Source organism: Kogia breviceps, chromosome 3 (assembly GCF_026419965.1).
Source record: "Kogia breviceps isolate mKogBre1 chromosome 3, mKogBre1 haplotype 1, whole genome shotgun sequence".
Taxonomy (NCBI): Eukaryota; Metazoa; Chordata; class Mammalia; order Artiodactyla; family Physeteridae; genus Kogia; species Kogia breviceps.
The window spans coordinates 149,342,172-149,363,064 of NC_081312.1; the positions used below are offsets into that span (position 1 = coordinate 149,342,172).

The window sequence follows — 20,893 nt, forward strand, 5'->3', positions numbered from 1 at the left end:
GATTTCCCTTTCTCTTCTTTGTTCGAACAGCTCCAGGGGTTCAGCTTTGGATTTGGCCCCGCCTCTGTGTGTAAGTCCCCTCAGGGTGTCTGCTCTTCGCTCAGACAGTATGGGGTTAAAGGAGCAGCTGATTCCGGGGCTCTGGCTAACTCAGGCCGTGGGGAGGGAGGGGTACGGATGTGGGGCGAGTCTGCAGCACAGAGGCCGGCGTGACGTTGCACCAGCCTGAGGCGCGCTGTGCGTTCTCCTGGGGAAGTTGTCCCTGGAACACGGGACCCTGGCAGTGGCAGGCTGCACAGGCTCCCAGGAGGGAGGGTCTGGAGAGTGACCTGTGCTCGCACACAGGCTTCTTGGTGGCTGCAGCAGCAGCCTTAGCGTCTCATGCCTGTCTCTGGTGTCCGCGCTGATAGCTGCAGCTTGGGCCCGTTTCTGGAGCTACTTTAAGCAGTGCTCTTAATCCCGTCTCTTCGCGCACCAGGAAGCAAAGAGGGAAGAAAAAGTCTCTTGCCTCTTCGGCAGGTCCAGACTTCTCCCGGACTCCCTCCCGGCTAGCCGTGGTGCACTAGCCCCCTTCAGGCTGTGTTCACGCAGCCAACCCCAGTCCTCTCCCTGGGATCCGCCCAAAGCCTGAGCCTCAGCTCCCAGCCCCCTCCCGCCCTGGCGAGTGAGCAGACAAGCCTCTTGGGCTGGTGAGTGCTGGTCGGCCCCGATCCTCTGTGCGGGAATCTCTCCGCTTTGCCCTCTGCACCCTGTTAGTGCGCTCTCCTCCGTGGCTCCGAAGATTCCCCCCTCTGCCACCTGCAGTTGCCGGACGCAAAGGGGCTTCTACTGTGTGGAAACCTTTCCTTCTTCACAGCTCCCTCCCACTGGTGCAGGTCCCGTCCATATTCTTTAGTCTCTGTTTTTTTCTTTTTTCTTTTGCCCTACCCAGGTACTTGGGGAGTTTCTTGCCTTTTGGGAGGTCTGAGGTCTTCTGCCAGCGTTCAGTGGGTGTTCTATAGGAAAAGTTCCACGTGTAGATGTATTTCAGATGTATTTGTGGGAAGGAAGGTGATCTCCATGTCTTGCTCTTCCACCATCTTCTCTCCAGTCCCAGGGTCTCTATTCTTGCAGCGAATACATTTCAGAAAGATTTTGATTTTGTGTATCCTCTCAGTGATGTTGTATGTGGAAGCTTATACTGTAAAATCCTGAATGATGAAATCTTTTGATAATTTTTTTCAGCTTGAAAATTCTTTCCAGAATGAATAAATACATGATTATGTAAAAAATTGGTTTTGTTTTTTGTTTTGATTTAGTTCTGAAACTTATTATTTTGTATTTCTAATTTAGGTGTGTCTACTTGCCATTTTGCCTGGGCTTTTCATTCTGAGGCTGAGGAAGAGCTGATTAATATGATTCCGGCAATTCAGAGAGGGGACCCTCAGTGGTCTGAGTTAAGAGCTATGGGAATAGGTTGGTGGGTCAGGAATATTAACACTCTTCGAAGATGCATTGAAAAGGTAACTTTACTTCATTGGATTTTGAAGTTAAGTCTTTTCCTAAAGCATAAAAGATATTATCTTCCAGAAAACCTGTGGTGAGGGATTAGTATGTACATCTTGAGATCTTGAGAACTTCTTAAATAAAAATATTTGGACCTTTAAAACTAAAACTTGACCTTTATAAAATGTCCAAACAGTGTATCAATTGTCTTTTGCCATATATACTAAGTATATAATATTTATGGAACAGAAATATTTTCTGCTATCAGTTGAGGTGCGTTCTAGTTTAAGAAAATACAAACTGTATGTCAGTTACATACATTACATAGAAAAAAAAGTTCTATTTATTCATTCATTTATTTATTTATGCATGCTGCACTGCATGGCTTGTGGGATCATAGTTCCCCAACCAAGATGAAACCCGCACCCCCTGCAGTGGAAGCACAGAAACGTGGATTCTTAACTTCTGGACCACCAGGGAAGTCCCAAATCATTCTTTTTATATAAAAGATTCTCTGCATGGCTAGGTTAATAAACACCAAACTTCCTGTGCACATTTAAAATACCATTCAAAAATTTTTGATTTGTGTGCACTTGAAGAACATATCTATGGCAGCAAATGACACATACTATAAATTTCTTTTTTTAACTTAATTAATTTTTTTTCCCATGTTGGGTCTTTGTTGCTGTGTGCGGGCTTTCTCCAGCTGCGGCAAGCAAGGGCTACTCTTTGTTGTGGTGCGTGGGCTTCTCATTGCAGCGGCTTCTCTTGTTGCAGAGCATGGGCTCTAGGCGCTAGGGCTTCAATAGTTGTGGCATGTGGGCTCAGTAGTTGTGGCGCATGGGCTTAGTTGCTCTGCAGCATGTGGGATTTTCCTGGACAAGGGATTGAACCTGTGTCCCCTACATTGGCAGGCGGATTCTTAACCACTGCGCCAACAGGGAAGTCTCCTCATGCTATAAATTTTAAAATGGGTTTTTGGAATCAGTTTTCTAGTAGAAAAAAATTGTTAAAAATTTTTTAGTAGAAGCTGAAAATGCTTTCAGTGTTGCAGGAACTAACCGTTATTGAGCATCTTTTGTGTACCAGGTTTGGATCTAGTTGCTTTTCATAAATTATTTCATACAATCTTTTTGTCAGCTGCATGTTACCATCTCGATTTTCCACCTGATAGAACTACGACTCAGAGAGGTTGGGTAACCAGCCCAAACTCCCATCATTTAAAAGTGTTAAATTTAGTCTGTGCCCTTTCTACTCTGTCATGATTAGGAGAGTGGGATTGTCATTGTTTTGTTTACTTTTAGGAGTCCATTGAAATTCTAAGAAGTACAATTAATGGTACTACATTTGTGGAGTATGAATTCATTTCTCCCAAGAGGAATTTATTCCTCTACAGTAGTAGTTTCTAAATTTTAGTGTTTGAAGAATCACCTGGCAAACTTGTTTGAAACACACATCCCTCACTTCCACTCTCAGAAGTTTTCATTTAGTAGGTTGGAGGTGGTAGGGCTGTGGCATCTTCATCTGAATTAGCATCCTGTATTTCTGGTGTTCATGGTCCTCACATCACAGTTTGAAATGTAAGTGTAAAAGTGTCATTTTCCTGCTACATGTAAGGCTGCCAATAAGGTATAAATATTTCTCTTCTCAAAATAGGCAGATGTAAGAAGGAATTTGTTCTCAGACCAACCAAGAGATGTAGTTTCTGATGTATAGGGAAATTAATAGTTATAACATTTAAATTACACAATATCTACGTTAATTTTTTTTTTTTTTTTTTTTTGGCCACGCCACACGGCTTGTGGGATCTTAAGTTAGTTCCCAGACCAGGAATTGAACCTTTGCCTTCAGCAGTGAAAGCACCAAGTCCTAACCACTGGACCACCAGGAAGTCCCCATTAAATTTTTTTCATATCCCAAAGCAATGGAAAAAGAGGAGGACATATTTTATCTGAAATGTTCAGATGTTGCCTACAAAGTCTCTTCAGTTTCTTGTCATCAGTGTGTTGTGTCATTATAATTGAGTATTTCTGATATATACATATGATTTATTTCCACAAGTAATTTATCTCTTAAAATTAAATCAAAAGGATATGTAAAATTTTTTTCCTTGAAATATATGTTATATTGGGTTGGCCAAAAGGTTCATTCGTTTTTTTCTGTAGGATGGCTCTAGTCGCACTTAGTCATCTTCAACTTCATTTGAAACAAATTTTTAGATTGTATTGTGACAGCTGTCATATCAGCACGCATTTAAAATAAAGCTTATCAAAATTGGTGAATTTTTGTGTAGCCATTTTAATATTGAAGATAAAAGGAAAAAAGCAACACTTTCAGCATATTATGCTTTATTATTTCAAGAAAGGTAAAAACACAACTGAAACACAAAAGAAGATTTGTGCAGTGTATGGAGAAGGCGCAGTGACTGATCAAACCTGTTCAAAAGTGGTTTGTGAAGTTTTGTGCTGGAGACTTCTCGAGAAGCTGGACGATTCTCCACCGTCGGGTAGACCAATTGAAGTTGATAGGGATCAAATCGAGACATTAACTGAAAACAGTCAACGTTATACCACGCCGGAGATAGCCGGCATTCTCAAAATGTCCAAATCAAGCGTTGAAAATCATTTGCACCAGCTTGGTTATGTTAATCGCTTTGATGTTGGGGTTCCACTAAGTTAAGCAAAAAAAACCGTCCTGACCGTATTTCCTCATGTGATTCTCTACTGAAAGGTACCAAAAATATTCCGTTTCTAAAACAGATTGTGATGGGTAATGAAAAGTAGATACTGTGCAATAATGTGGAATGGAGATCATGGGGCAAGCGAAATGAACCACCACCAACCACACCAAAGGCGGTCTTCATCCAAGGAAGGTGATGTTATGTATATGGTGGGATTGGAAGGGAGTCCTCTATGATGAGCTCCTTCTGGAAAACCAAACGATTAATCCTAACAAGTACTGCTCCCATTAGACCAACTGAAAGCAGCACTTGACAAGAAGCATCTGGAATTAGTCAACAGAAAACACATAATCTTCCATCAGGATAACGTAAGACCACATGTTTCTTTGATGACCAGGCAAAAACTGTTACAGCTTGGCTGGGAAGTTTCATCTGCCATATTCATCAGACATTGCACCTTCGGATTTCCATGTAGTTTGGTCTTTACAAAGTTTCTCTTAATGGAAAAAATTTCCATTCTAAAAGGCACCTGGAACAGTTCTTTGCTCAAAAAGATAAAAAGTTTTGGGAAGGTGGAATTATGAAGTTGCTTGAAAACTGGCAGAAGGTAGTGGAACAAAATGGTGAATACGTTGTTCAATAAAGTTCTTGGTGAAAATGAAAAATGTGTATTTTATTTTTACTTAAAAACCAAAGGAACTTTTTGGCCAGTGTAAAAACTCATTAGCTGAAGATGAATAAAAATTCTTGTAATAATTATTAAACATTGAAGTACTAAGTTAAATGATTGAAGGCAGAGAAAATACTGAAAAAGGGGAAGAGGAATAAAAGCATTTTTGTGATGTGATTTTAGGTGTCTTTCCCGCTCTTTACCATGCCTTGGTAGCTTCCTGCTCTACCATCAGTCAGTGTTCATTAATAAAACATCCATTGTTTTTTATCGTTATGCCTCTCAACTTAGTTATTTGCAGAGGTTATATCAGTATCTTTGAGAAATATGTGGTCTGTATGGTACTGTATTAAAAACTGTACGATTGTGTACAGCAATGTTACTGGCTTAATAATTTTTAAACTTACATTGAGTTGATTGGTTCTTTATAAATTCAGCAACTTTGGTCATATGGCTCAAAGGAGGTTATCAGTTATGGTATAAGGGGAATTATGTATTCATTAAGGCTTTTTCTCATGGAATTTCTAAGAACTGAAATTTGAAAGCCCTTCAAAATAATGGAGCTTCAACCACCTGTATTTTAATTACACACCAGAAGAATGTGTCAGTGCTTCAGAACTGTCAGAATTTGATTGAAAAATACTGAAGGGCTTCCCTGGTGGCGCAGTGGTTAAGAATCCGCCTGCCAATGCAGGAGACACAGGTTCGAGCCCTGGTCTGGGAAGATCCCACATGCCGCGGAGCTACTAGGCCTGTGAGCCACAATTACTGAGCCTGCGCGTCTGGAGCCTGTGCCCCACAATAAGAGAGGCCACGACAGTGAAAGGCCCGCGCACTGCAATGAAGAGTGGCCCCCGCTTGCCGCAACTAGAGAGAGCCCTCGCACAGAAACAAAGACCCAACACAGCCAAAAATAAATAAATAAATTTTTTTAAAAAAAGAAAAATACTGGAAAATTATGTTTAAAGAAAAAAACTAAAACATTTATTTTTGTCTGTATTTTTAAAAGTGTGTGTGTATGCATGTGCGTGAGTATAATTGATATTTGTTTACAGTTGTCTGTATCAATATTAGTTGAGAGAGCTTTAAATTGTGAAATCACATATACGTACCATAGAAGTCAGCATTTTAACTTTTACAAAACATTAAGAAATTTAATATGTCTAATTTTCAAGAAAAGGTCTCACTGGGAATTCCCTGGCGGTCCATGGTTAGGACTCTGTGCTTCCACTGCTGGGGGCCCAGGTTCGATCCCTGGTTGGGGAAATAACTTCCTGCAAGCTGTGCAGCACGGCCAGAAAAAAAAAAAAAGGAAAGAAAAGGTCTCACCTATCAAATATTCTGCATTCTTTATTGGGTCCTATGTTAGTTTTATTACTAAGTGGGTTCTAATCCCTTTTACACCCCTTACTTACTGTGTGACCTTAGGCAATTCAGTTAACCTCTTTGTGTCTCAGTCGCCTCATGTGTAAAATGGGGATAATAATAGTACCTCTTGGATCGTGGTGATTCAGTAAGATAAGTGAAAGGTGTCTAGTACATGGTAAGTAGTCAGTAAATACTAGTTGCTGTTATTATTTTTATTGTAATTACTGGTATACAAAGGGTTGTTTCTAGGAGCATGTATTATAAGCTACTGGCGATTGTGGAATAGAGTCAGCTCTTGCCATCTGCATAGTTTCTGTCAGCCATGGAAGTAGTAGGGAAGCATTAATTGTTGTAATTTGTTTATCAACTAGTTAATTCAGTATAATTTTTTATTGACTGTTTAGGTTGCCAAAGCTTCTTTTCAAAGGAACAATGATGCCTTGGATGCTGCATTATTTTACCTTTCAATGAAGAAGAAAGCAGTAGTGTGGGGTCTGTTTAGGTAAATTTCCTTAACACTTAATATGGTTTAATGGAATGAAGATTGTGCTGTGACTCAGAAATGTAATGCTTTTGAAAGTACTTAGATAAATCAGTTTCCTTTTTTGTGCCTTGATTCCTTTATCTGCCAAACAAATAGGCAGAATATCATTTGAACTTAACCTAAAGAGTGGGATATTGTAAAAAATAAGTTGATTAAAGCACTTTGGAAAGTAAAGAGTGCACTTGCTTCCTATTCATGTATACATAAGGTATTTTGAGTTTTCTCCTTATTAGAAGAAATGAAGAGAAGCTTAATAACAAATACCTACCACTAAAGTTGTTATTGTTCTTCTTTTAGATGGATGTTTGAGGTTTTCATTTTCTATTTTCATATATTCTGTAAAGGATTAAAACTATTTTAAATTTGGTTTAGCCACTGACGTTTGTGCTCTGGTTCCCAGGTCACAGCATGATGAAAAAATGACAACATTTTTCAGCCACAACTTTAATGAAGATAGATGGCGTAAAGCCGCTTTGAAAAATGCTTTTTCTTTACTTGGAAAACAACGCTTTGAACAATCTGCTGCTTTTTTCTTGTTAGCTGGTTCATTGAAAGATGCCATTGAGGTATAACTAAGAAAACATGCTATGAAATACCTAAGAGCTTGAAAACCTGGGAAGATCATGGAGGAGACTGTACTGTTTGGTCATATGTTTGTAAGGATAGAGGGTAGAGAATAACTACAGAGATTACTAACTTAAATAGTAGCACAGTGATAATGGAATTATAAATAAATACATGTAGAAACATAAATGAAAAATTTTAATAGAGAATATTGCATTTCAAGATAAGTATATGTATTTCAAGTATAAGTGTATGGAAAAAATGGTTTATGAATATCTTTTTCCTGACCATCTTGTGATTCTGAACTATTTAAGTATGTATAGGTCACAATCTCCTTACTTTGTGTAGACAGGCAGATATTTTAAGTTCTTTTTCTTCTAAATGCATTTCATAGATAAGGAACTGAGATTGCAATTTATACTGTTTTGAAATGTAGTCTTAGATATTGGAAGGTGAATGGGAAGAGGTAAAACTTCGCATTTTTTGATACAGAATCTTGGTAGCTGATTAAGAGAGTAATTACAAATATTTCTGTTGTTTATGAGATATTCCTTTTAGGATACCTATTATTATAATGAATAATCCAAACAGGTGAAGGAAAAACGTAATTGGAAATAATACGTCATAGAAAAAATAGGAAATATCCAACAAAGTGAAAGTACTTTATGTTTAGAATTAGTCATATTTTCAGAATTATCTCAGATGTATGATTTTTTAAAGTAACAAATACTTATAATTTTGAAATGGGAAGCTTAGCCTAGAAGATACTCAGGCAAAGAAGAGAAATGTTGATTGAGTGAGAGATGCTCATATTGCCTGAATGACCTCAGATTCTCAGATGAGTAGCTACTTTAGAATATAAACTCAGAGAGAGTAAGAATAGAGTATGTGGCTTTATTTCTTAAGTTATTTGCTATGTAAGTAGAAAATTCTTTTAAAATAGTAATAATTATGTTTATATGGAAATATATTTGGAAATTAAGAGGAACTGATGTATATAAATTCAGATGTCCTAAGTGGTATTTAATTTAAAGATGAATGTTATCTGAATTGATCTAAGTCTGAGATGGTGTTGATATGCTTCGTTTTATGCATTTTTTGTAAATGATCTTTCTAGGCTGGAAGCTACTCAGTTCTAGTTTCTTAATCTTCCTGCTATTCCTTAATCTCCTTTCAAGCAAGTATTTAACTACCCTTCACTGTCTCAACCTCTGGACCTCTTCCCTCCACTGTGAGAATATAAATAGTGGATAATTTCAGGATATCAGTTGGATATTTCATATCTCTAAATAATTAGCATTAAGTATTTCTTAATATTTAAATTTATAGGTATGTCTTGAAAAAATGGAAGACATCCAGCTAGCCATGGTAATTGCCCGTTTATATGAATCTGATTTTGAGACTTCATCCACCTATCTATCCATCCTAAATCAGAAGATTTTGGGTTGCCAAAAGGATGCTTCAGCATTCGATTGCAAAAGATTACATCCTGATCCTTTCTTACGTAGTCTTGCGTACTGGGTAATGAAAGATTATGCCCGAGCCTTGGACACGTTATTGGAACAAACACCAAAGGAGGATGATGAACATCAAGGTAGAACATTTTGTGGATTTCTCTTTTGCTTTTTTAAAATAAGACAGTTTCTGAACTGATGTTCACTTAGATAATACACACACACACACACACACACACACACACCCCACACACAACCGATCATTACCAGATTTACTTTTCAACTTTGAGAAATTAGTATCAAAATTTCTTGTGCGGCTGAAGGTTTAGTCACTTACTATCTATAATTGAATCTAGCATTTTGTTTTCATATTTTGAGTAGTAAAAGAAGACATCACTCACATTTTTTATTCTCAGAGCTATATATCAAGGCATATAAGATTACCATACTATTCTAATTTCATATATATTAGACTGAAGCATACAGAATGCTTCCACATTACACAGCTCTTTCCATGTATCATAATAGCCAGTTTTCTAAAAAAGTGTAAATTTTGGCTGTTGCACATGTTGGTTTAGTGTATGGGCCTACAAAAACTTTATTTTTGTGTGGCAAACTTTCTTTACTCCTACTTCTCCCAAATAATTTAGATTTTTAAAAGCATTTGGAAGGTGTCTAGCAGCATTGTTTGCAATAATTAAAAAAATGGAACATTTTAAGTATTCATCAATAGAATAGTTATATAAATTATAATATATCTATACTATAGAAACAATGTGCTATTAAAAATGGGGTAGAGTGATGTGTTAATATGTGCTGTATTATTAAGTGAAAAAGTAAGATATAGAACGATATGGTTCTTGTTGCACTTTATGTATATATATCGTATATATACACACGTGTGTGCACACACATACTGTGTCTGGTTCCCACTCCCTCTCCATTTTTTGTTTTTTGGAACAAATCAGAAGAAACTACCGGCACTGGTTATCTTTTGGGAATAGGAGTGGGGAGATACAAGCTTTTACATTTCATTTTGTACTTTCCATAGTTATAATTTTCTAGCCTTTTATTTTTATTACATATTATTTTTAAACATTAAAAGAGCTTACATGAATAAAGAGATTCAGGCTCAATTTTTACTTTCTTCTTTACAAAAAAGAAATATAATATTTTAATACAGTAGTCCCCCCTTATCCACAGGGATTATGTTCCAAGACTCCCAGTGGATGACTGAAATTGTGGATAGTACCAAATCCTATATAAACTATGTATTTTTAATATATATATGTTAAAGTTTAATTTATAAATTAGGTACAGTAAGGGATTAACAATGGTGACTAATGATAAAATAAAATAGAACAATTATAACAATATACTGTAATGAAAGGTGTGGTTTCTCTCACTCAGAATCTTATCATACAAATTTATTGCCTTTTCCATCTTAACGAAGCACTTACCATGCACTGTGCCCATAACTTTTGCAGTTTGAGGTGTGACAGAAAAGCTAGCATGAATTTCTTTTTCCTGCTTCACAATTTCATGGACAGAAGATTCATTCTGACCATAGATCTTAGTACCCTCAGCTTACAGATTTTTTAACTTTCCTTATTAAATAGAGAACTTTCAAATTTTCACTTAAAGGAAGGGCTTACGGCTTCTCTTTGGCATAGATGAACTGCCAGCATCACTACTCTTGCACGTGGGGCTGTTATTAAGTATTATAAAATGAGGGTGACTTGAACACAAGCACTGTGGTGCCGTGACAGTGGATCTGATAATCCAGGTGGCTGCTAAATGACTAATGGGTGGAATACTCTGGACAGGGTGGAGCGAGATTTTTGTCATGCTACTCAGAACCACTCACAATTTAAAACTTATGAATTGTTTATTTCTGAAATTTTCCATTTAATATTTTTGGACCTCAGTTGACCTCAGGTAACTGAATCCATGGAAAGCAAAACTGCAGATAAGGAGGGACTACTGTAAATATTTTTAAATTTTTTTAAAGGAAAGGAAATAAAACCTTTAGAAGAAAAATAAATATCTGAGCTACCCAGGTAATTTTAATAAAATGTATACATTTTTACAGAAGGAAGATTCTGTTTATTTCTTAATGTTTTCCAGGTTAAGTTTTAAAAGGTTGTTATTGGGGTAATTTTTATGTATACATAAAAGAGTGAATGATATAATGAAAGTCTGTGACTCTGTCATCCAGTTTCAGTCGTTATCAACTCATAACCAACCTCGGGTCATATATATATTCCCATCCTTTCCACACTCTCCTATTCTCAATACTGTATAGATTGATTTTGAAGCAAACCCAACAGATCATTTCATCTGTGAAAATTGCAACATGCATCTCTAAAAAATAAGGACTCTTTAAAAAACAATAACACATGTCATTGTTATAACACATAACAATTTTATTAGTAATTAAATACTCAGTGTTCAAATTTCCCTGGTTCTCTCATAAAATCATATATAGTTGATTTGTTTGAATCAAGATCCAAATGATGCCTATACATTGTGATTGGCTGAGGTGCCTCTTATGTCTGTTTTGATCCATATTTAGTTACCCCTCTCCCCCTCCCCCAGTTTATTTGTTAAAACAGTCGGATTGTTTGTCCTGTAGTTTCTTGAGTATTGGATTTTTCTGGTTGTGTCCCTGATGTTTCACTTAATGTTTTTTTCCCCCGTGTTCTCTGTATTTCCTATAAATTGGTAATTAAGATTTTAGAGGCTTTTATCAGATTTTTTGGCAGAAATATTTCATAGTTAGGTGGAGTACTTCCACCAGGGAACTCATAATGTTAGCTTATTTTGCTTTTTGTGGAATTAACGGCTATCAATGACTGCTGTCCACATCCCTTATTTCATTAGTGTTTATAAACTGATAATATTCTAAATATATCATTTTATTTTTCCTTTATGAGCTGGAATGCTTCTTAGAGTACAATCTCCCTTGGCAATGGTTTGATTACTCTGAATTCCAGTAGTATGCATAGTAAAGGGAACATAAATGTTTGACTCTTCCTCTTTTTATTTCCCAATTTTCAAAATAATAGCTTGGTTCTCTAGCATCCTACAAAGGTGACCAATTAGCTTTTACTTTTTAAGGTTTTTTTGAAAAAATATATTTATTTATTTTTGGCTGTGTTGGGTCTTCGTTGCTGTGTGCAGGCTTTCTCTAGTTGCGGAGAGCAGGGTCTACTCTTTAATTGCAGTGTGCAGGCTACTCATTGCGGTGGCTTCTCTTGTTGCGGAGCATGGGCTCTAGGCGCATAGGCTTCAGTAGTTGTGGCTCGCGGGCTCTAGAGCGCAGGCTCAGTAGTTGTGGCTCACGGGCTTAGTTGCTCCGTGGTGTGTGGGATCTTCCCAGACCAGGGCTCGAACCCGTGTCCCCTGCATTGGCAGGCAGATTCTTAACCACTGTGCCACCACGGAAGCCCTTTTAAGGTTATTTTGAACTCATAGATTTAGATAGATTTGTGTTTTAATCCATTGCAGGTTATTAGTATGGATACTCAGATTATCTCATCTTTAACCAATCGGAGCCTCTTTAAGTTCTTGAATACCTTTGACATTATTCTTTGATAGTTTATGGCAAGAAGTTTCAGACTTATCTTAGGCATCTCCAGCCCAAGACCTGGAAATGGCCATTCCTCTAAAGAATCCTGGTTCCTTTTAGTTGGGAGTAACATTTAGAGACCAGAGCCTGGGCACAGGGATCCTCACTGCTAGTGGTTTGGTCATTGTTTCTAGGCTATTTCAGTGAATGAAGCTAGGAAATTCCACCGCCCCATACCCCACCACTGGAGATACATGTGTTCACATGTATCACATTTCTAATTCAGATATAGAGTATAGGGTTCTTTCTTCTGAGATTTCAAATTTGTGTCTTATAATGAAAAGCTTGGATTCTTATGACATTAACACAGTTACTTGCTGTTTTATATACATATAATAGTTTCAGAATAATGATGTAGATATTTTCATAACAACATGGTTACTGAGAAGAATTTAAGCTTTTTTTTTGCATTTCTTTTTTTTTAACATCTTTACTGGAGTATAATTGCTTTACAATGGTGTGTTAGTTTCTGCTTTATAACAAAGTGAATCACCTATACATATATCCCCATATCCCCATATATCCCCATATCCCCTCCGTCTTGCATCTCTCTCCCACCCTCCCTACCCCACCCCTCTAGGTGGTCACAAAGCAACTAGCGGATCTCCCTGTGCTATGCAGCTGCTTCCCACTAGCTCTCTATTTTACATTTGATAGTGTATATATAAGTCCATGCCACTCTCTCACTTCGTCCCAGCTTCCCCTTCCCCCTCCCCGTGTCCTCAAGTCCATTCTCTATGACTGCAAGTTTATTCGTGTCCTGCCCGTGGGTTCTTCATAACCATTTTTTTTTACATTCCATATATATGTGTTAGCATACAGTATTTGTTTTTCTCTTTCTGACTTACTTTACTCTGTATGACAGACTCTAGGTCCATCCACCTCACTACAAATAACTCAATTTCATTTCTTTTTATGGCTGAGTAATATTCCATTGTATATATGTGCCACATCTTCTTTATCCATTCATCTGTCGATGGACACTTAGGTTGCTTCCATGTCCTGCCTATTGTAAATAGAGCTGCAGTGAACATTTTGGTACATGACTCTTTTTGAATTATGGTTTTCTCAGGGTATATGCCCAGTAGTGGGATTGCTGGGTCATATGGTAGTTCTATCTTTAGGTTTTTAAGGAACCTCCATACTGTTCTCCATAGTGGCTGTATCAATTTACATTCCCACCAACAGGGCAAGAGGGTTCCCTTTTCTCCACACCCTCTCCAGCATTTATTGTTTCTAGATTTTTTTGATGATGGCCATCCTGACTGGTTTCACATGGTATCTCACTGTAATTTTGATTTGCATTTCTGTAATGATTAATGATGTTGAGTATTCTTTCATGTGTTTGTTGGCAATCTGTATATCTTCTTTGGAGAAATGTCTATTTAGGTCTTCTGCCCGTTTTTGGATTGGGTTGTTTGTTTTTTTGATATTGGGCTGCATGAGCTGCCTGTAAACTTTGGAGATTAATCCTTTGTCAGTTGCTTCATTTGAAAATATTGTCTCCCATTCTGAGGGTTGTCTTTTTGTCTTATTTATTGTTTCCTTTGCTCTGCAAATGCTTTTAAGTTTCATTAGGTCCCATTTGTTTATTTTTTATTTTATTTCCATTTCTCTAGGAGGTGGGTCAAAAAGGATCTTGCTGTGATTTATGTCATAGAGTGTTGTGCCTATGTTTTCCTCTAAGAGTTTGATAGTGTCCGGCCTTACATTTAGGTCTTTAATCCATTTTGAGTTTATTTTTGTGTATGGTGTTAGGGAGTGTCCTAATTTCATTCTTTTTTTTTTTTTTTTTTTTGCGGTACGTGGACCTCTCACTGTTGTGGCCTCTCCCATTGCAGAGCACAAGCTCTGGACACACAAGCTCAGTAGCCATGGCTCACAAGCCTAGCCGCTCTGAGGCATGTGGGATCTTCCCGGACCGGAGCACGAACCCGTGTCCCCTGCATCGGCAGGTGGACTCTCAACCACTGCGCCACCAGGGAAGCCCCTAATTTCATTCTTTTACGTGTAGCTGTCCAGTTTTCCAAGAAGCACTTATTGAAGAGGCTGGCTTTTCTCCGTTGTATATTCTTGCCTCCTTTATCAAAGATAAGGTGACCATATATGTGTGGGTTTATCTCTGGGCTTTCTATCCTGTTCCATTGATCTATATTTCTGTTTTTGTGCCAGTATCATACTGTCTTGATTACTGTAGCTTTGTAGTATAGTCTGAAGTCAGGGAGCCTGATTCCTCCAGCTCCATTTTTCGTTCTCAAGATTGCTTTGGCTATTCGGGGTCTTTTGTGTTTCCATACAAATTGTGAAATTTTTTGTTCTAGTTCTGTGAAAAATTCCCGTGGCAGTTTGATAGGGATTGCATTGAATCTGTAGATTGCTTTGGGTAGTATAATCATTTTCACAGTATTGATTCTTCCAATCCAAGAACATGGTATATCTCTCCATCTATTTGTATCATCTTTAATTTCTTTCATCAGTGTCTTTTAGTTTTCTGTATATAGGTCTTTTGTCTCCTTAGGTAGGTTTATTCCTAGATATTTTATTCTTTTTGTTGCAGTGGTAAATGGGAGTGTTTTCTTAATTTCACTCTCAGAGTTTTCATCATTAGTGTATAGGAATGCAAGAGATTTCTGTGCATTAATTTTGTATCCTGCTACTTTACCAAATTCATTGATTAGCTCTAGTAGTTTTCTGGTAGCATCTTTAGGATTCTCTTAGTATCATGTCATCTGCAAACAGTGAGAGACTTACTCTTCTTTTCTGATTTGGATTCCTTTTATTTCTTTTTCTCTGATTGCTGTGGCTAGAAGTTCCAAAACTATGTTGAATAAGAGTGGTGAGAATGGGCAACCTTGTCTTGTTCCTGATCTTAGTGGGAATGGTTTCAGTTTTTCACCATTGAGGACGAAGTTGGCTGTGGGTTTGTCATATATGGCCTTTATTATGTTGAGGAAAGTTCCCTCTATGCCTACTTTCTCCAGGTTTTTTTTTTTTATCATAAATGGGTGTTGAATTTTGTCAAAAGCTTTCTCTGCATCTGTTGAGATGATCATACGGTTTTTCTCCTTCAGTTTGTTGATATGGTGTATCATGTTGATTGATTTGCATATATTGAAGAATCCTTGCATTCCTGGGATACACCCCACTTGATCATGGTGTATGATCCTTTTAATGTGCTGTTGGATTCTGTTTGCTAGTATTTTGTTGAGGATTTTTGCATCTATGTTCATCAGTGAAATTGGTCTGTAGTTTTCTTTCTTTGTGACGTCTTTGTCTGGTTTTGGTATCAGGGTGATGGTGGCCTCATAGAATGAGTTTGGGAGTGTTCCTCCCTCTGCTATCTTTTGGAAGAGTTTGAGAAGGATAGGTGTTAGCTCTTCTCTAAATGTTTGATAGAATTTGCCTGTGAAGCCATCTGGTCCTGGGCTTTTGTTTGTTGGAAGATTTTAAATCACAGTTTCAATTTCAGTGCTTGTGATTGGTCTCTTCATATTTTCTATTTCTTCCTGGTTCAGTCTCGGAAGCTTGTGCATTTCTAAGAATTTGTCCATTTCTTCCAGGTTGTCCATTTTATTGGCATAGAGTTGCTTGTAGTAATCTCTCATGATCCTTTGTATTTTTGCAGTGTCAGTTGTTACTTCTCCTTTTTCATTTCGAATTCTATTGATTTGAGTCTTCTCCCTTTTTTTCTTGATGAGTCTGGCTAATGGTTTATCAATTTTGTTTATCTTCTCAAAGAACCAGCTTTTACTTTTACTGATCTTTGCTATTGTTTCCTTCATTTCTTTTTCATTTATTTCTGATCTCATCTTTATGATTTCTTTCCTTCTGCTAACTTTGGGGGTTTTTTTGGTTCTCCTTTCTCTAATTGCTTTAGGTGTAAGGTTAGGTTGTTTATCTTAGATGTTTCTTGTTTCTTAAGGTAGGATTGTATTGCTATAAACTTTCCTCTTAGAACTGCCTTTGCTGCATCCCATAGGTTTTGGGTCTTCGAGTTTTCATTGTCATTTGTTTCTAGGAATTTTTTGATTTCCTCAGTGATCTCTTGGTTATTAAGTAGTGTATTGTTTAGCATCCATGTGTTTGTATTTTTTACAGATTTTTTCCTGTAATTGATATCTGGCCTCATAACATTGTGGTTGGAAAAGGTACTTGATATGATTTCAGTTTTCTTAAATTTACCAAGGGTTAATTTGTGACCCAGGATATTATCTACCCTGGAGAATGTTCCATGAGCACTTGAGAAGAATGTGTATTCTGTTGTTTTTGGATGGAATGTCCTATAAATATCAATTAAGTCCATCTTGTTTAATGTATCATTTAAAGCTTGTGTTTCCTTGTTTATTTTCATTTTGGATGATCTGTCCATTGGTGAAAGTGGGGTGTTAAAGTCCCCTACTATGATTGTGTTACTGTCGATTTCCCCTTTTATGGCTGTTAGTATTTGCCTTATGTATTGAGGTGCTCCTATGTTGGGTGCATAAATATTTACAATTGTTATATCTTCTTCTTGGGTTGATCCCTTGATCATTATGTAGTGTCCTTCTTTGTCTCTTGTAAGTCTTTGTTCTAAAGTCTGTTTTGTCTGATATGAGAATTGCTACTGCAGATTTCTTTTGATTTCCATTTGCATGGAATATCTTTTTCCATCCCCTCACTTTCAGTCTGTATGTGTCCCTAGGTATGAAGTGGGTCTCTTGTAGACAGCATATATATGGGTCTTGTTTTTGTATCCATTCAGCCAGTCTGTGTCTTTTGGTGGGAGCATTTAATCCATTTACATTTAAGGTAATTATCGATATGTATGTTCCTATTACCATTTACTTAATTGTTTAGGGTTTGTTCTTGTAGGTCTTTTCCTTCTCTGGTGTTTCTTGCCTAGAGAAGTTCCTTTAGCATTTGTTGTAAAGCTGGTTTGGTGGTGCTGAACTCTCTCGGCTTTTGCTTGTCTGTGAAGGTTTTAATTTCTCCATCAAATCTGAATGAGATCCTTGCTAGGTAGAGTAATCTTGGTTGTAGGTTTTTCCCTTTCATCACTCTAAATATGTCCTGCCACTCCCTCTGGCTTGCAAAGTTTCTGCTGAAAGATGAGCTGTTAAACTTATGGGGATTCCCTTGTATGTTATATGTTATTTTTCCATTGCTGCTTTTAATATTTTTTCTTTGCATTTAATTTTTGATAGTTTGATTAATATGTGTCTTGGCATGTTTCTCCTTGGATTTATCCTGTATGGGACTCTCTCTGCCTCTTCAACTTGATTAACTCTTTCCTTTCCCATATTAGGGAAGTTTTCAACTATAATCTCTTCAGATATTTTCTCAGTCCCTTTCTTTTTCTCTTCTTCTTCTGAGACCCCTATAATTTGAATGTTGGTGCGTTTAATGTTGTGCCAGAGGTCTCTGAGACTGTCCTCAGTTATTTTCATTCATTTTTCTTTATTCTGCTCTGCAGTAGTTATTTCCACTATTTTATTTTCCATTCTTCTGCCTTAGTTATTCTGCTATTGATTCCTGTAGAGAATTTTAAATTTCATTTATTGTTTTGTTCATCATTGTTTGTTTGCTCTTTAGTTCTTCTAGGTCCTTGTTAAACATTTCTTGTCTTTTCTCAATTCTATTTCCAAGATTTTAGATCATCTTTACCTTCATTACTCTGAATTCTTTTCCAGGTAGACTGCCTGTTTCTTCTTCATTTGTTTGGTCTGGTGGGTTTTTACCTTGTTCCTTCATCTGCTGTGTGTTTCTCTGTCTTCTCATTATGCTTAACTTACTGTGTTTCAGGTCTCCTTTTCGCAGGCTACAGGTTCATACTTCCCGTTGTTTTTGGTGTCTGCCCCCAGTGGCTAAGTTTGGTTCAGTGGGTTGTGTAGGCTTCTTGGTGGAGGGGACTTGTGTCTGTGTTTTGGTGGATGAAGCTGGATCTTGTCTTTCTGGTGGTTAGGACTGTGTCCGTTGGGTGTGTTTTGCTGTGTCTGTGACCTTACTATGATTTTAGGCAACCTCTCTTCTAATGGGTGGGGTTGTGTTCCTGTCTTGCTAGTTGTTTGGCATAGGGTGTCAAGCACTGTAGCTTGCTGCTCATTGAGTGGAGTGGGTCTTAGCATTGAGATGGAGGTCTCTGGAAGAGCTTTTGCATTTGATAGTACGTGGAGCCGGGAGGTCTATGTTGGACCAATGTCCTGAACTCAGCTCTCCCACCTCAGAGGCATAGGCGTGACACCTGGCCAGAGCACGAAGACCCTGTCACCCACACAGCTCAGAAGAAAAGGGAGAAAAAAAGAAACAAAGAAAGAGAAATAAAATAAGATAATATAAAGTTATTAAAATAAAAAATAATTATTAAAAAAATTAAAAAGTAATAATAAAAAAAGAAAGAAAGAAGAGAGCAAGGAAACCAAAAAAACAAATCCACCGATGATAGCAAGTGCTAAAAACTATACTAAAAAAACCCAGAAAACAAAAAATGGATAGACAGAACCCTAGGACAAATGGTAAAAGCAAAGCTATACAGACAAAATCATATGAAGAAGCATGTATATACGCACTCACAAAAAGAGAAAGAGGAAAAAAAAATATCTATATAAAAGAAAAAAAAGGAGGATGAGAGCAACCAAATCAGTAAACAAATCTACCAATGATAATCAACTATAAATACTAAACTAAGATAAACATAAAGCCAGGAACAAATTAGATGCAGAAAGTAAACCCAAAATCTATAGTTGCTCCCAACATCCACCCCCTGAATTTTGGGCTGATTTGTTGTCTATTCAGGTATTTCACAGATGCAGGGTACATTGAGTTGACTGTGGAGATATAATCTGCTGCTCCTGAGGCTGCTGGGAGAAAGTTTCCTTTCTCTTCTTCGTTCGCACAGCTCCCGGGGTTCAGCTTTGGATTTCGCCCCGTCTCTGCATGTAGGTCACCTGAGGGTGTCTGTACTTTCCTCAGACAGGATGGGGTTAAAGTAGCAGCTGAAGAGGGGGTACTGGCTCACACAGGCCGGGGTGAGGGAGGGATATGGATGTCGGGCAAGCCTGCGGCAGCAGAGGCCAGTGTGACGTTGCACCAGCCTTAGGTGCGCCTTGCATTCTCCCGGGCAAGTTGTCCCTGGATCATGGGACCCTGGCAGTGGTGGGCTGCACAGGCTCCCGGGAGGGGCAGTGTGGAGAGTGACCTGTGTTTGCACACAGGCTTCTTGGTGGCTGCAGCAGCAGCCTCAGTGTCTCATGCCCGTCTCTGGGGTCCGTGCATATAGCCGCGGCTCGTGCCCATCTCTGGAGCTCATTTAGGCTGTGCTCTGAATCTCCTCTCCTTGTGCATCCTGAAACAGTGGTCTCTTGACTCTTAGGCAGTTCCAGACTTTTCCCGGACTCCCTCCCGGCTAGCCATGGCTCACTAGCCCCCTTCAGGCTGTGTTCATGCAGCCAACCCCAGTCCTCTCCCTGGGATCTGACCTCCGAAGCCCGAGCCTCAGCTCCCAGCCCCCGCCCGTCCCAGCGGGTGAGCAGACAAGCCTCTTGGGCTGGTGAGTGCTAGTTGGTCCTGATCCTCTGTGTGGGAATCTCTCCGCTTTGCCCTCTGCACCCCTGTTGCTGTGCTCTCTTCTGCAGCTCTGAAGCTTACCCCTCCACCACCCGTAGTCTCCGCCAGTGAAGGGGCTTCTAGTGTGTGGAAACCTTTCCTCCTTCACAGCTCCCTCCCACTGGTGCAGGTCCCGTCCCTATTCTTTTGTCTCTGTTTTTTCTTTTTTCTTTTGCCCTACCCAGGTACGTGGCAGTTTCTTGCCTTTTGGGAGGTCTGAGGTCTTCTGCCAGCATTCAGTAGGTGTTCTGTAGGAGTTGTTCCACATGCACATGTATTTTTGATATATTTGTGGGGAGGAGGGTGATCTCCACGTCTTACTCCTCTGCCATCTTGAAGGTCTCCTTCTTTGTAGTTCTTTTTGTTTTGATAGTATATCCCACTAAGGATGTTCAGTCAAATTACTTATTTTTTTTAATTACTTATTTTTAAGTCACTTTATAGTTCCTCTCTTGTGGTTATGTTACCAACTTGATACAAAGAATAATTTAATTTTGCTTTTGCTTTTATTGTGAATTTTTAAAAATTAATTTTCTTTTAGAATTATATAAAATGTTGAAGTAGTTTTGAAATAAAAACAATAAAATCAAGGTATTTTCAGAGAAATCTAGCTTCTTTCCTCGTCTCTCTACCCTGTTCTTGCCTCCCCTTTTTAGGGGACCAATTGAAAAAAAAATTGTGTATTCTCCTTCTATTTAAAAAAATACAAGTGTGCGTGTGTGTGTGTGTGTGTGTGTGTGTGAGAATGTGTGTATGTGTTGCCTCTTTACTTTCTTAGATATAAGGTAGTTTAGTGTATATACTTTTCTTCATCTTCTTTTACTTAATATATTCTGGATATCACTCCATAGCAAAACAGGGAAATTCCTTTTATTTTAGCTGTATTTTGTGGGTATATCATAGTTTAACTAATCCT

At 38.1% G+C, this 20,893-nt stretch overlaps 1 protein-coding gene across 6 annotated transcripts in view; it reads left to right on the plus strand.

Moving 5' to 3' along the window:
• Positions 1-20,893, plus strand: part of DMXL2 (Dmx like 2) — a 178,297-nt gene that overhangs the window by 126,399 nt on the left and 31,005 nt on the right. For all 6 annotated transcript variants that reach the window (XM_067029865.1, XM_067029868.1, XM_067029866.1 and 3 more), the window contains 4 exons: positions 1,333-1,502; positions 6,608-6,705; positions 7,148-7,313; positions 8,641-8,905. In XM_067029865.1, coding sequence (XP_066885966.1) covers positions 1,333-1,502; positions 6,608-6,705; positions 7,148-7,313; positions 8,641-8,905 — 699 coding nt within the window. The remainder of the gene's footprint in view (positions 1-1,332; positions 1,503-6,607; positions 6,706-7,147; positions 7,314-8,640; positions 8,906-20,893) is intronic.